This window comes from Natator depressus, chromosome 11 (assembly GCF_965152275.1).
Source record: "Natator depressus isolate rNatDep1 chromosome 11, rNatDep2.hap1, whole genome shotgun sequence".
In the NCBI taxonomy this organism is placed as follows: domain Eukaryota; kingdom Metazoa; phylum Chordata; order Testudines; family Cheloniidae; genus Natator; species Natator depressus.
In genome coordinates, this window is record NC_134244.1 from 56,012,213 (window position 1) to 56,029,109 (window position 16,897).

Genomic DNA, 16,897 nt, shown 5'->3' on the forward strand with positions numbered 1-16,897 from the left:
CCCATTGCCCTGCACCCTGAACTCCCCTCGTTCCCGCAGTGTGCACACGCGCCGGGCCACGCCACGCCACGCCACGCCACGGTGCAGCGTGGGCGGAGCCTCCTGGCGAAGGGGCACCGGGGCCTGGCGGGGGCGGCACTAACGGGCCAAGGAACGGCCGCGACCCGCCGCCTGAGGGGAGCGGCCGGGCCCCTCACCTTCCTCTCGCGGCTCTTGCGCTCCTCTCGGCGCCTCTCGAACTCCTCGAAGGAGATTTTCCCCTCCAGGTAATCGATCAGCTCGGGGCTGAAGCCCGACATCGCGCGCCCTGCCGCGAACCCAGGGAAGGGGCGGCGGCGGGGGACGGGGACGGGGACGGGGAGGGTTGTTTCGCGCACGGACTCGGCGTCCCTTGTTAATCGGGTCCGACCGCAGCTCGCTTCCGCCGCGCAAGAGTTCCCGGGTAGTGCCCGCTGGCGGAGCCGTGAGCATGCGCGGTAAGGGTGCGAAGCCGCTGGCCTCCCCTTGGCACAGAGGGAGGGAGCCGGAGGCCGCGGGGCGATGGTAGAAGGGGGTTGGGTGGGGCCCCAGAGCACCTGGGGGCCGTGCGCGGCTGATGTTCCGCACTCAGCAGCAGCCGCCTCAGGGCGGCGCTGAGCCCGTGGGCCCGGCCTGAGGAAGAGCTCGGTGTAAGCGGGAGAGCTTGTCCTCCCCCGACGCGTCTCCGCACCAGCCTGGGACTGGCGCCGACGCTGCGGGCCTTCGGCAAAGCTGCGCCCGTTTCAGACTGGGGCTGTGCGGGGGGGCCGGTGAGGAGAGGGACTGCTCTCTATGGCCTCCCACCTGATCTGAAAATAAGCGTTTCCTATGCTCAGTTCAGCCAACATCTTTCCCAAACACCAACATTACCCCGCCCCTCCACCGTTTTCGGAGTAAACCCTTGTTTCCAGCCTAGTGCTCTGTATGGGCCCCATCCAAAGTCTATTAATATCAGTGGAAGTCTTTCCTTTAACTTCAGTGATCCTTGCATCAAGGAGGTACTTATTGATAGCTGAAAGGGCATCTCCTGTTCCTTGCACAGTTTTAAGTGGTTGAAAGATCATGTTAGACAGGAGTTACTGAATCCTGACCAGATAAAGGAAGTAAAGGACTATGAAAAGAACATAAACTACAGCAACAGGTGCATCAGAAGGGCACAGATAGATCAAATAAATGGATGCAGCTATCCAGGAAGAACAGAAGTCTAACTCCCTAATTTATGAAGATACCATTGGATGTAAACATTTATGGAAATCTATATTGGGAAAGCACCCTAGATTTGGTCAGGATTAAGTCAGATTCAACTCTTGGGCAGCACAGTTCAAAGTGATTATGAATCATAGAATTATAGGACTGAAAGAGACCTTGAGAGGTCATCTAGTCGTCCTGTCCCCTGCACTCATGGCAGGACTAAGTATTATGAAATGCTACCAAGTTAGAATAGGAGCAGTTTACACCCACATTGCTCTCACTTTGTACTAGTGAAAATGAAAGACAGTGCTGGATGGGCCCTTAAATTTTTTTCAGCCAGCTGACATGGAAATATACAAAAGTTAGATGTATATTTAATAACTCAAATTTTACTGATTACATAGATTCCTTGGAGGAAAGATATCTGTAGTTAATTTTCTTTTCATCAAGTGGAAACAGAATAGCAGAACTCTTAAAAATTGAGAAACCATTTCTATGACCCATCTGGAGTAGGGCAGTGATTATGTTTCTAGAGCAATTATTGTATTATCAGGCAAAGATGAAATCACTTACAGATATATATTCTAGCTTCTGAGTTTGTATTAATTTACATTGAGTTCTATAGGCATTTCTAAATATCCTACTCAGTCTCCTGTTCCTTTTTTAAAAAAAAAAGTCTCCATTTGGTGGACTAGATGGGTCCAGACTACTTACCTGTGCTAGTTTATAAAATAAAATCCCTTCAACTACTAACAGCTGAAGGAGTTTCATTTAGATGATAGATGGCTGTGTTTTGAAGCCAGTGTCCTGCCTTCTTGTCCCGGTTCTACAAGTGTGCAGGTATAGCTAGTGACCGTATCAGTACTGAAACAGCAATGGAGCTATTACCTCCATATTTCATACCCATTATTAAACAAGGGGTTAGGCCCTGATTCTGCAAAGACTCATCCATGAGCTCAAGTTGGGTGAAATCCTGATCCTATTGAAGTCAAGGGGACTTTTGCCATTGACTTTAATTGTGCCAGGATTTCATCCTTTAACTTCAGTCAATAGGACTACTCACATGTGGAGTATTAAGCACGTGTGTAAAAGTCTTCTCAGGATCAATGCCATACCTTCCAAATGAGAAGTAACTGTGGTAATCTGAATGCAGGATTTCCTGATGCCATTTTAAAATATGGTACTGGAAATCTGTAATGGTTCAGCTACATAAGGAATGGTCAGAGTAGAAATAGTAAGATGGGCTCTTATAAATAATTTATTAATTACTAAATTGTGGGAGTCATCGGGATTCTTTACTATGAGATTCCTATCAAAACATAAAAGCCAAAACTCTGATATAAGTACTCTGATGGCTATTGTGTTTCTGAACGAGACCATGAATATGACATTAATAATGTATGTCTTAGGACTTCATAGGGCTTTTCTTATTTCCACATTTATGGAGGCTCTTTTTGTATTATCTTCTGCCTTTTTCAGTAGGATGATCTTGGGATATCTCTCAGATGTATACATCTGATGAGTCTATCTTTCTTTCATGACGATTTAAAAAGATTATTATTTGTATTGGGGTAGCACCAAGGAGCCCCAGTCAGGAACGAGGGCCCCTTTGCTCTAGGTGCTGTACAAACAGAACAAAGAGATGGGTTTCTGTAATGACTGAAGTGTTTTTTTTTAAATTCCACACATCTCCAAACCAAATACAAAGCACCATAATGAAGACTCAATAAATTCCATTCAAGAAAAGAGTTATCTAAAACCTAGATGTAATAAATTTAAAAGGTAACATTTATTTACATTCCTTGACAAAGACAATTAGGAATAGTCGGACAAACTACATCAGATTGAACTTTTCATTCATTTACATTTCAACAAGTAAAATCTTGTCAAACCAATCTTCACAACCATACATACCTCCTGAAAAGTGAGCAAATATGGCAATTACAGCCAGATGTCAGATTTGTGTATGTAAAGACTCAGATGCTGAAGAAAATGTTAAATTGTCAGATAATAGTTAGAAACCCCAAAGCAGTAACATTTTGCCGTGTATGCTTCCAATTCACATGAAGTCCAAAAGTAACCACCTGAAAGGAAAAATAAAAAATAAAATAAGGATAGTAAGTAGGAGCATTTAAAATCACATGGGGTCTGATCCAAAGCCAAAGGACCCTAACTGAAACACTCCCACTGACTTAGATGGGCTCATAAATCCCAAATTATTAGCATGAGCATTGTTAAATAGTAAATTATTGTCTTTTCTGACTGGGAGTAATCTCTGTAAGCGTCAGGGTGAGGAACAGATTTCTCAAGGCCATGGAGTGGAGCTACTGTGGCTACTTGTTCCGGCCTCTCACCTTTCATAGGATCAGCCACTGGCTGCATACGTACATATACACAATTTCTTGCTCATCTCCCTGCATGAATATGGCACAGAGACCTTTGTGGAGTACAGCTCTGTGGTGCTTGAGGACTGGATTTCAAATCCTGCCCCCACCTGGTGTGGAAATGTACAGTTCTGCTGTGTTTAGTACATTATGTGGCCTCAAGACTGATAGGGTAGAGAGATTAGGAAGTTGAAATAATTAACTGAACACAAACCATGGTTAGAATTTAAATATTTTTTTAAAATGCCCAGTCTTTCAGCCCCTAAATCTTCATCAAGTTAACAACAGAATTCCCAGATATTTTGGGGGCCCAGAATCTGATCTTCTGTGGTGCAATATTTAGACAACACAGTAAATCAAAGGTAGAGGGGACCACAGTTAATTCTGTGTTTCTAGGTCTTCATCAGTTTGTGTCAAACATCAGTGTTGTTTTATGTTCCTTAGGCCCCAGACCTTGAGTTATCCTCTGTGTGGCTAATGCAGCAAAACACAAGTGCCCAGTAATTTAGTAATTTCACAGTAAATATAAACCATTTTGTAAGAACACTCAAAGCAAATATTTTCATTTATGAACAGCCAGAAATTTTTATTGAGAAACCATCTCTTACCCACTACTTATTACTAAAAACACTCCAAAGGGTCATTTAAATCACATTTGAATTTTTTTAAGTTTAAAATTTTCATAGCTTCACAGTTTTAAAGTCAGAAGGGAGCACCAAGATTATTTAGTCTGTCTTCCTGCATTACACAAGCCATAGATTTTTAATCCGTAATTCCTTCACCAAACTAATAAATTCTTATTGAGGCAGAGCATATCTTTTAAAACCACATTTAAATCCATTTGACATTGTTTGTGTGATGCTGGGTTTTTTTTCAAATTAAACCCATCAAAAGGTGACTTAAAATGAAAATATTAATACAATTGTCACTATAATATAATGAATGGTGGTGGTGTGCTACATAGTTCAGACAGAGCCATGGACTAGTGAGCTAAGCACAGGACTGGAAGCCAGGAACTCCTGAGTTTTAATCTTAACTGCCACTGACTCCTTGTAGGTCCTTGGACAAGTCACTTGGGACCTGATCCAAATCTTATTGAAGGTCTTACTGTTTGTAGAATGGGGGAAATAATACTTAGCTACCCTCATCATGGTGTCATAAGGAGGATTGTTGTTTATACAGTATACAAAATAAAAAATAAATAACCAAGTTCTCTGCAGTACATTTGGCCATGGATATACTAATAGTGCAAGCTTGATTCATTTTATTTTACATTATAGACATACGAATCAGTTTGCACACTATTTTATCCAACCTTCACTTTTAATTGAAGAAATATGAAAATCACATTACATTTACAGAGATTTAAAAGGCGGATTACTCTTTGTTACTGTAATGTTTTCTTTTTTGAGTCTATTTTTTCCTTGATGTGGACATGTCATGGGAGGCTATCAGCCGCCACTTGAAAAATTTAGGTTGTAATAGGTTTTACTTGATCTCTTGAAATCTTTTCCTGTTTAATCCAGCAAAGGTCAAGTATTTGTCTCTGGAAATAAATTAGAGACATAAGCAGTGCATACACTTCTGACTTCAGAATACTTCTTACCATGCATATACTTCCATATGTTATTCCAGAAAGAAATTAACTCTCCAGAAATTTCTCCTTAAATAAATTTCAATTGGCTTTGAGTGAGAGTTAAAATACTACATGTTTCTGATGTGTTATCAAGAGCAAGTTATTTTTTTTCTTCATATAGAAGGGAAAATTACCCGAATCCAAATCTGTAACTCAACCACATGTAACTGTCAGCACAGAGGAAAAACAATCACTTTTACCTTGGTCAGCAGCTTCTTTCAGCCTTTGAAGTAGTTTTGAAATATTTTTTTCTTTTCTTCATAATCTGCAAATGCAGAAGCAGTAGGATCCGAGTAGACCGCTACAGGCCTGGGTCTGTCATTATTCATGGAGAAAGTATCTAGGAACTTTCTCAGATCAAGACCTCTTCCCGAAAAATAAGCCTGGAGTGTCCTGAAAAACTGAAGACAGTTTATATTTCAAAAATGTAAAATGAATAATCATATCCATTAAAACAAAGTAAATACACTACTTGTGAAAGGAACTGGATGGGAATGAAATCCTCTATTTTATCCACAAACATGTACAGCATAGACAATGGCAGAGCAAGCTGCTCCACTCAGCTTTCACACTGTGTTTCAAGTATGACCTGGAATGATGACACCTTGCAGTGAGTTAGTCATATTCGTTTGCCAAGTACAGTCAATCATTAGCTCCTGTGATGGGACTGGCCACACAGACCCAGCACTTGTTGCCAGATTCTGACACTTAAGTTAATGGGATTGCATGTGGAGTAAGGTACTTCTCATCGTGACGAAGAGTGTCAGAATCTGGCCTTGTGATATGGACACCTGTCCAAAGACCACCAACCCATCTCAGCTGAGGTCTCAGCTGAGCTGTACTGATGCAAACTGGTAACCTAGAGGGGAAAACCTCTCCCAACTGCCAGTCCCCACAATGTGTATATTTCTGACACCGAGAATATTAGTAAAAGGTATTTGTTAGCTTTGGTTCTCCAAATAACAGGTGGCATAAATCAGGAAGATTGAATCAGACTGTTTCAAAGGTCTGAAATTATTTCTTCAGATCCCTAGGCTTTAGGGTACACCTTAACTGTGAAGCTTATTAAACAGCTACAATATCTGGAAGTCCCTCAAACTGATATGCGTTCCAAATATACAAGAGTATAGTTTATGTAAAGCCTCTAAGATCTTTATAAGAAATGTGATTAGAGTATTGTATTATGCTGCCCAATTTGCTAACATTTTCTTTAGAAAAGACACACAGTGAAACCTGCATTAAGAACAGCCTCTAGCAACAGCCAGAGTAGCCTCAGGTTTTCCAGTACAATTTTATTTATCCTAAAAGTGACCTGCAACTGATTTGAGCTGATCCTTTGGCTGGATAGTCTTCATTATATTTAAAAAAATACTAGGTTTTAGTTAGTGGGTTTTTTTAATTTATATTTGGTCACCTTCCAAACAAGTACAACCATTGCTGCTAATCACTGACATGTTTCTCACAACTTTTGCATAAGACCTTATAAATAATCCTTTGTAATCGAATATTCTCCGTTATTGTTAATTGGCTGTCATATCTTAAAGCATTCAAGGTGCTGTGTCAGATGTGAATATATTTGTGTTTTCAAACCATGGTTTAGCATTTGACTTAAGCAATATTATCTATACAGTCAACAAGAACAGGACTAGGAGAACACACAGAGCACCCCTATTCTGTTGGATAAAGTGAGTTCTATTTTCACAGATCAAAATACATCTCTTTTAAAATTAATGTGTACTGTACATAGGTATGAGGAAGATCCATGAGCAGTATTTGAAATTGAAAGTTTCTTCAAGTTAGATTAAAGCATGTGCAGGTGGCTGCTGACACTGACCATACAGAGCACAGCAGAGTTACTAACACTAGCTAAGAGGTTCCCTTTTCACTTTGAAGTTTTTAACTACAAAAGGTAAGAAATTCTTATAATGAGACACCTAAATATGTGAAACACACACAAAGTTTGGGCTTCATTACAATGTTTCCCGCAGGGTTTCCTTACCAGATCTCGGTTTCTGGGATTGTTCAGAGGTTTCCATTTTTCTTCTGGCCTCAGCGGAGCCCCCTTTGCCAACCCCCTCAGAGTAAGCATAGTGCACAGAACCAGAAGTGCCACTTTCCACATGCTGGAGAGATGAGCAGACTGCACATGAGAGGGGGAAAGAATCAGACTGCATGAGTTCTATAAAACATGCACCACTGACACATGAAAGCAAGCATTTCGTATAATTAATGCGGATAAATGGTTTAAAACAATCAGTCCATGACAAGGAGGATCTACCTACTGGAGAATATATATTAGTGTGTGTGTGGTTTTTCTCCCTCCCTCCCCCCCACCTTTAGTGTATCTTGAAGAACAGATTAGTCCTAAAGAAATGCTTCCCATTCCATTGCTACCTCTGTGACACTGGATCCCCTCTCTATTTCCATCATATAATAGTTCTAAAATAGCTAACCATTTTGTTACAGCAGCAGATCTTTGTGTGCCCTGAGGAAAATATAGCAATATAATTAAAAATCCAGAAAGCCCAATTTTAAAACTGCTTGAGAAAAACTAAATATAATAAATATATGAAATAATAAATTAATAATATAGTACATTTTACAACTTGATGCAACATAAAAATACCCAAACACTTACTCTCTCTCTCTCCTTAAATAAAGCTTACCTGTAAGTTTGGCTCTGGCTTGCCCCTTCCTGGCTAGCCTGTCTATAATCTGCAAAACAGACGGATCTCTCCACTTATATTGCTAATGGACTGACTGTGGGTGGGTGCCAATGACGTTAGTAGTATTGCAGTAATGATTCCATTTCCATCCAGGACAAAGACCCTTGAGAATCTCATCATTGATACTCTTAAGGCCTGTTGCTACTAAATTTTGCAGCACACAGTGCCCTCCCTCCTCATCCAGCCACATCACTGAAAATTTGTGGATGTCAAAATGAGAAATTTCCTGCAGGGATGGTGGAAGCTTAATAAAATGTTACTTTTATACATTTGTTTTTCAGATAATTATATCTGGCACAAGGATCTCCAAGATAAGCTAGATATGGTGCAATTTCCTGGTGCTGGAAGATAGCAAGGTGAGGTCTATTTCAAGATGCAAAATCTTAGCACCTTAATGAAAATATTGACCTGATATCCTGATGTTATCTGCGTTCATTTACAGATTGCATCTGGGGATACTAGAGTGGATGATTCCAAGGTATTCTAGACAAAGATTCTAACAAGGACTACACTCTTTAACTTGTTCTTATTCAGTAATATCAATTCAAAATTGCTGTGACATTTGATTGTAGTTCTCATATATTTTTCTCCTTACAGTTTAAAGAACATTTTAGTTACAGCAGTTGCACTAAACTGTCATTTTTCAAGTTGGGAATCTTGGTCATTCTTTTAGCACCAGTTCATTGTTGTTAATAATAAATATTTGTATAAAATGCCATACTAGTAGGTGTGTATCTTTATTTATTGAGATTTAAACTTTTTAAAGACACTGAATTCCAGCTGCATTATTTTGCTATCTATAGTAATGTGTGTACCTAGCACATAGATTATCTTATAAGGTAACACTGGGAGTTATTATAATATTTAGACTAGATTGTTTTTGTTATCTGTGGGCAGCTTGGAGACATTGAGCTCTTAAGTACATGCATTCTGGCTTTCAGATCAACACCACGGACAGCAACAACAGGAGAAACGGCTGAGTAAACTGCATGGGGTTTCAGCTATTTTAAATTAACCAGTCTGACCGAATAAGCTAGTCACAGCACACACAAACACACCCCACACTCTTTATATGTCTGTCAAGCAGATGCTTCTCATATAAGGCAGATAGAAGTTGAGAAGGACCTCAATGTCCCATAGTGAGGAAAACTTCTGGTTTCATGCCAGTTCCAGGGCATTCACCAATTTTCACTCAGCAATTCTGTTTGTAGAGTTTCTCTCTTTTTAGACACAGAAGAGGCTGTGTTTGTCCTGGAGGTTTCTACAGATTTCAGTGAGACCAGAAAGAGAACATAAACAGACCCAATAATTAACTCATCTTTGTCTTTGCTATTTACTTTCCCCCCATAGAAAGAGTTATTGAAAAAAGTTAACTGGCCACCTTGCTCCTTGATTAAGAGATCTCAGTACTGGAACTCTGGTGGTCTGGATTGAATGTCTGGCTCTGCCACTGGCTTCCTGCGTGATCGTGGGCAAGTCACTTAATCTTTGTGCCTCACTTCCCTGTCTGTAACAGGGGGATTGTCTTATCTATTTAGATTGTAGGGGCTTCAGGCAGGGATTGGCTTTTGCTAAGCATCTGTAGCACACCAAGCACCAGGCCCTCCCCTCTATGCACTACTGTAATACAAATAATAATATTTTAAAAATATAAACAAGTGAGAAAAATAATTTGAAGTAAATAGGAAAAATAAAACATTTCTGATATGTTCTGAAAAAGTAAATATACTTAGTTCATCTCATTTTTTTAGGATCTGGTCCAGTAGAAGCCATTATTGCTTTTCTGTCTGCATTCACTCCAAAAACCCCACAAATGAATAGATAAACATATACTATCAAGATAGTTCTTCAGAATAGAAGCAATTTCAGGTGGTTTATTTTATTATCGTATAATGTGGGCATCTTATCTGCATGATGTACTGGATGCAGACTAAATTGAATATGACTAATAAAATAATTGAATGATGTGTTGAAAAAAATTTTTTAATGTCCATTATAAACAGATGTTTGTTAAATAAAACATCTGAAATTGCCCATTACTACTTCTGCATTAATGAACTCCTGTATTGTAATTTAGCTTTCTAACCTAGTATCTCACTTAGTATCTTGGAAGGCGGCTGAGGGGGGATATTTGTACTCCTACCAGTCCCTGATTGTGGCTGATCCTACGGTTGTATAAGTCAATGCAAATCTCTCTGACTCTAATGGCAACAGGAGCGAGTCCAAAGGTATCACTTGTCTCAGATGTGAAGAGATATCTAGTGGTTTGTTTGGGCAACGAGGGGAGTGGAAGGAGATACTGCCTGCAATAACTGCTGTTACATATTTTTTGTTGGCCTGTGAACTAAAATCATTTCATTCCAAGAACAGGAATATAAGAGTCAAAAATATCCCATAAAAACTTTCAGTACCTGGACCAGGAGAAAATAGCTGCTTCTGTGGTCAACTAAAGCAAAGGCTCATTGGGTCTTAGGCTTCGTACTTATCCCATATTCTTTGTCAATGATTTTTATTACTACTTTAACCAGAATTACAATCACTTAATTATTAATCAAAGAAAACCAAACAAGAGTTACAGGGTGTTGATTTTACAAAACCCCAGTATAAACCACATCAGAGTCCACTAAAACACCACCAGGTCTCTGAAGAAGGGAAAGAAAAACCTTAGAAATCCAAATAGTCTTTGGGGTTCCCAACCTGCGGATTGTGATACTCTTCCTCTTTCTTTATGTCTAGATGGGGAATATGGGAGTGTCACAAAGGTGTGTTTTGTGTTGTGTGGTCATGGAATGGAAAACACTGAGACCCTCTGAAGCAAACATCAAAAGAAGAAAACTTTGCATTTTGTCATGCAGCATAAAAAGTGTGTAAGTAAGGTCATTTCCATAGAAATATCTCAATTATTAATTTTTTTCAAAGAAATATTGACAATTATACAGAAGCTTGGAACCCTAATGACAGGAATTAAAGGCACGGTGCCACTAATTTTTGTCTTTGATGTTGAGCAATTCTACTTGTATCAGGGAAAATAAAGATTTTGTATTTACAAGTTGTATCTTATCCCATGTATGTTCCTGGTCCAAAGACCATGGCAGTCACTGTAAACTTTCCAGTAACCCTGAATGACACAGACAGTGGTTTAGTTATGAAAGATTTAAGAGATATACAGAATGTAGAATACTCAAGTAGCCGATTGAGGAGATATCTGAGCCATTAGCGATTATCTTTGAAAATTCATGGAAGATTGGAGAGATTCCAGGGGACTAGAAGAGGGCAAATATTGCCCATCTATAAAAAGGGGAATAAGGACAACCAAGGGAATTACAGACCAGTCAGTTTAACTTCAGTACCCAGAAAGATAATGGAGTAAATAATCAAGCAGTTAATTTGCAAACACCTAGAAGATAATAAGGTGATAAGTAATAGTCAACATGGATTTATCAAGAATAATTCATGTAATATCAATCAAATAGCTTTCTTTGACTGGGTAACAGGCCTTGTGGATGGGGGAAAGCAGTAGATGTGCTATATATGTTGACTTTAGTAAGGCTTTTGATACTGTCTCACATGACCTTCTCATAAATAAACTAGCCTAGATGGAGCTACTATAAGGTGGGTGGCATAACTGGTTGGAAAACAGTTCCCAGAGGGTAGTTATCAGTGGTTCACAGGCAAATGGAAGAACCTATCAAGTAGGGTCCTTCAGGGACTGGTCCTGAGACTGGTTCTGTTTAATATCTTCATAAATGATTTAGATAATGACATAAAGAGTACGATTATAAAGTTTGTGGATGATACCAAATTGGAAGGGGTTGCAAGTGCTTTGGAGGATAAGATTAAAATTTAAAATGATCTGGACAAACTGGGGAAATGGTCTGAAATAAATAGGATGAAATTCACTAAGGACAAATGCAACATACTCCACTTAGGAAGGAACAATCAGTTACACACATACAAAATGGGAAATGACTGCCTAGGAAGGAGTACTGCGGAAAGGGATCTGGGAGTTATAGTGGATCACAAGCTAAATATAAGTAAACAGTGTAACACTGTCCTCCCACACCCAAAAGCGAACATCATTGTGGGATATATCAGCAAGAGTGTTGTAAGACACGAGAAGAAGTTTGTCCACTACTCTGTGCTGGTAAGGCCTCCACTGGAGTATTGTGTCCAGTTCTGGGTGCCACATTTCAGGAAAGATGTGGACAAATTGTATAAAGTCCATAGGAGAGCAACAAAAATGCTTAAAGGTCTAGAAAACATGACCTATGAGGAAAGATTGAAAAAAAATGGGTTTGTTTAATCTGAAGAAGGCTGAGGGGGGACATAAGTTTTCAACTATATAAAAGGTTGTTACAAGGAGGAGGGAGAAAAAATGTTCTCTTTAACCTCTGAGGATAGGAAAAGAAGCAAGGGGCTTAAATTGCAGCAAGGAAGGTTTAGGCTGGACATTAGGAAAAACTTCCTGTCAGGTTAGCTAAGCACTGGAACAAATTGCCTAGGAAAGTTGTGAAATCTCTGTCATTGGAGGTTTTTAAGAACAAGTTAGACAAACATCTGTCAGGAATGGTTTATTACTTAGTCCTGCCTTGAATGCAGGGGGCCGGACTAGATGACCTACTGAAGTCCCTTCCAGTCCTGCACTTGAATGATTCTATGCCTGCACCTTAAAACTGAAGAATATTTTAAAGCATGAATATTTTGCATACATGTCACACTATTTTTCCCCTTTGTCACAAAAGAAAGAGGTGGGTTGATAATTTGAGATACATTGGGTTTGATATGGGGCATTTGTTATTGAACAGGCTGCTTTCAAAGAGTAAGCTATGTTACAAAGGAATATACATTAAATTTTGATTATATTTTCAATTTGCAAAAGGTAGTTGACAATAAGTAATGCTTTAACCGTAGACTTTGAGTCTACTTACGTTTAACCTACTGTTCTTGTATATACACCAGGATGATTCTTTCTGAGTAGGAGATATAGCTCTATAGTTAAATGAGTAAAAACTCTGCTGGAACTATGGGAAGGAAAGAGGAGACTTGATGCATTTCTGACTCTGTCTTCCCATACAACAATTTTGTGATGAAATCAGGTCTCATCTGAACAAATAAAAAAATCCTAAATAAGGTGCAAAAATCTGTCAGGAAGTTCTCTTTTGTACTGAACCACACTATCCTCCACAAAGAAGCTAGGAGTCCAATAGCCAAAGTTACCTCACTGTCCCGGGGGGCAGTCGGGGGCAGGGGTGTGGATAGGGGTCAGGGCAGTCAGGGGACAGAGAGCGGAGGGGGGGGATTAGGGGCGGTGGTCAGGGGACAAGGAACAGGGGGTTGGATGGGTCAGAGGTTCTGAGGGGGGCAGTCAGGGGGCAGGAAGCAGGTGGGGGCAGATAGGGGGCAGGGGCCAGACTGTTTGGGGAAGTGGAGGCACAGCCTTCCCTACCCGGCCCTCCATACAGTTTCACACCCTGATGTGGCCCTCAGGCCAAAAAGTTTGCCCACCCATGGGTTCAGAGCTCTTACCCCATTCCCCACCTTCTTTAGGTGTTGCTTCTCCTAACCCACTTCAAATTCCAGTTTACTGGGGAGCCAGAACACCTACTGAATGAGTACCTGTACTAGGTACCTGCCAAACTGTGATAAAATAACTTTGGCAACCTAACTTACCCACCATGTCCCAGGGCTGCTGAGAGAAAGGTGAGAAAACTACAGTTATAATCGATGTACAAGAAAATACTATGTGAAATAGTAATAGTTTGGGAAAGAAGAAAGACTAGAGGTGAGGAAAGAATAGTTAGATTTTTCAGCAAGCATCATCTCAGTTTATTATGTTCTCTCTTGTGAGAGTTAGGCAGATGATGTGTGCCTACCAGCTAAGCATAAATTAACATTTTGGAATCTATTCTATATGGAGTATAATTACTGCCTCTCAAGTCCCAAGTAAGCCAAGTACTCTTCAGGTCTGAACAAATAAATTACACAATTCCCCAAGTAATGTTATTAATACACAGGCTTCTTTTGTTCACTGTTTTTATTTTCTTTTTATTTTACCTTCCGAATACTTAGAATACCACATATTACAATTTAGAAAGAAAAGCACTAAACTGCTTCACATCAATACCTGAGCAAAGACTGAAGGCAAATGTTCAACACTATGCCCAATGGTGTAGGGAAAAATACAGGTAACAACATTCACAACACTCTGCACACAGTATGACTAATAGGTGGCACTTTTTGTGAATTACAACCATTTATATGAATGCAAGTGTTAGTATACCATAAAAAAATACATACACAAAAATAAGATGTGTATTTAATACAATATATATGCTGGACAAAAGTCATGCACATTTGTGTGGAAAAGACAAGTAAAAATTAAATTTTGAGTACATACTGCACAGAATAGACCCTTCACACAGTATGAAGGTCGCAAACGAGTTCCCGTTCAAATCTAACTTCCACTGATGTCAACAGGAAAAGGACTAGTCTCCAAGAGCACAATATTGCAAGGTGCTGAGAGCTCTCACCTTTCATTGGATTTCAGTAATGTACTCAACATCTTTCAAGGTGTGTTCAGCACCTCACAGGATCAGGCCCTAAGTATTTATATTTATCATATATTGCATAAAGTATATTTGAGAACTCAATTACAATCATTTTTATAAAGAATGATAACAGATTATAGCCTCAATATTCACACAACTTTAGTTAAGACCCTGTCAACAGTCTCTATAAACCTGTAACTGCCGGGGTTAACTCCACCAAAAACATTCATGCCAAGTTTAAACTGACCATACAAGATCTCAAACTATAAGAAAAAATTTACAAAAAAGTCAATTAGGCTGTTTTGAAATTATAAAAATTCCAAAATTGTTTGTGGTTTCCAACATTTTTAAGAGCTCTTGTAATTACTTTAAAACAGTATGAACTGATATTTTGCAGGGGCAAGAGGTCTATCATGGCATTTGGAGGAGAAATTAAAAGACGATCTGCAAAGGAAACAGATTATTGGGCTTGTTCAATATGATGTATAAAGGTGCTCAACATTGGTAGGTGGTGTGCGGTGGTATTTTTTTAAGGTTTTTTATATTAGAAATTCAGGTTTTGGCTAGCTTGGAAAGGGACAATGATTGGAACTAGCAAAACAAAGTCAAGAGAGTGAAAGTGGAGTGATTGATAGAAGATTTTTACTCACACCATTTAAACAGGAATTAATAAAAATAAAAGTTTTGAAGTCCAATGACTACTTAATATTTTGAAGAAAGGGCATCTTTGTACTGGATTCAACATCCCTGCTCCTTCAGTTAAAAAGTGAGGTTTAACAATCTTCTGATATCCAGTAGGTCCTATCGCAAGAGCCACAGTTGACTGTCCTCATATTCTTAGAAAAAAAATTTTAAATCCCAAAATGAACAGTAAAAGGATCTGAAATGCTTTAATGGATCAGAAAGAACCAAAGTATGGCATAAGTATTTTTTTTAAAGTCCTTCGCAGGTTATATGTAAAATAATAAATTTTTCTTCAGAACTATAATTCACTATACAGTGCTTATGGGGCCACTACAGTATTATACCCTTTTGCTTTTAAACAGGCCCAGATATTAACTGTACATTGTTAATGTGGTCTTTACAGCTTTAGGTAAGGTTTCTATGGGAAAAAATAAAATCTTAATATAATTACAATTAATTTCTATAGGGGATTAGGATTGTGACACAAAAAGCAACGAAAGCCAAGACACACACCTGAGGCTTATACTTCTTACTTGTTATTTCTTTTTTTGGTCACAATGGTAGGAGTTCAGGAATTAATGTAAACAACAATTCTGAATTTCCTGCCTTTAAGGTTTGGATTCAAAGCAACTAATGTAAAGAAAATTTAGTTGTATTTAAAAAATAGTGGAGGCCTCCAAGAATGCCACAGCTAACACAGGGAGAGTAAGAAACTAACACCCCCCTCTCTCCTGCTACTCAGTCAAGTTTCAGTTATGATCCATACTTTAAAAAAATTCTTTGGACAACTTCATATGGACTTTCACAATGTAATCAAAGGCTACCGAAGTTTACAGGCTTGAACTGCAGTGTGTTCATTTAGTTGTTTAAATAGTGAGAAATTATTATGTAATTTTCATTTTGGTTTGGCACTCTAATTGTGTATGTCATTTTTATTCTTTGTAGAGTGCTGTAATGTTATAGCTGTCAGTTACTGAAGTATCTCCAATATGGTTCTCAAACTGCAGTTACATAATTGAATATTAAAGTTTTAATTTCCACCAGAATAAAATACTTAATAGTCAAACGCAGCAACAGAAATTAAAAAACTTAAAAATCAAAATGCCTCATACATTTTTTTCAGATTTACAATAAATTCAAACATTTTCTCACTTGTTTCAGAAAATGGAAAGAAATTCTTGTTGGTATAATGATGAACACACAAAGCTTCAATACACTGATTTCTAATGGACCGATCCTGCATAAATTTAAGATACTAGTTTTAGCATTTATTACTCTGAACACAACGCTTGACAGTGTGTGCACAAATATGCCTTAGGGTTAGGGAATGATACTGCAAACCTTTACTGACATAAGCCCTTATAGACTATGGTCCTGATCCTGCAAGAAGCTCCACACAGTCCGGCCTTGTGCCCATGCAGACATGCTTGCAAGATCAGAGTGTAAAGTGGGATTACTCATGCGTCAGGACTACCTATGTAAGGGATTGCAGGATCAAGCCATAAATCTGAATCCAAATAAAGGGCCAAATATCACAGTTCTTACTTAGGCCTCAATTCTGGTAGGCACATGCTTAAGTAGCTTGCAGAATTGGGGGCCTAGGCAGATTTGCCTGACTAAAGAAAGGCTGCTGAATTTTTTCTAAAGTAATTTAAAAATTACTAGAAAACACAGAAATACTGTAGTAAGGGTTTTTGTGGCGGTTCAATG

At 39.0% G+C, this 16,897-nt stretch overlaps 2 protein-coding genes and 1 long non-coding RNA gene across 4 annotated transcripts in view; 1 reads left to right on the top strand and 2 right to left on the bottom strand.

Annotated features, from left to right (window-relative positions):
* Window positions 1–356, bottom strand: part of GTF3C3 (general transcription factor IIIC subunit 3) — a 28,253-nt gene extending 27,897 nt beyond the window's left edge. The window contains exon 1 of the mRNA XM_074967823.1: window positions 198–356. Coding sequence (XP_074823924.1) covers window positions 198–299 — 102 coding nt within the window. The 5' untranslated portion in view covers window positions 300–356. The remainder of the gene's footprint in view (window positions 1–197) is intronic.
* Window positions 77–16,256, top strand: LOC141996092 (uncharacterized). 2 transcript variants are annotated; one of them, XR_012641477.1, is made up of 4 exons: window positions 77–266; window positions 8,237–8,311; window positions 10,692–10,822; window positions 14,901–16,256. It is a non-coding gene; the product is annotated as an uncharacterized LOC141996092 (long non-coding RNA). The 2 variants fall into 2 exon arrangements; XR_012641476.1 differs by lacking the exon at window positions 14,901–16,256 and having other exon boundaries at window positions 10,692–12,354.
* C11H2orf66 (chromosome 11 C2orf66 homolog) lies at window positions 3,167–7,351 on the bottom strand. Its single transcript, XM_074966876.1, has 3 exons — window positions 7,229–7,351; window positions 5,430–5,630; window positions 3,167–3,293 (listed from the first exon to the last, which is right to left on the bottom strand). Exons 1-2 carry the CDS (start codon window positions 7,349–7,351, stop codon window positions 5,448–5,450), a joined length of 306 nt encoding a protein of 101 aa, XP_074822977.1. The 3' UTR covers window positions 3,167–3,293; window positions 5,430–5,447.
* Window positions 16,257–16,897: the final 641 nt, after the last annotated feature.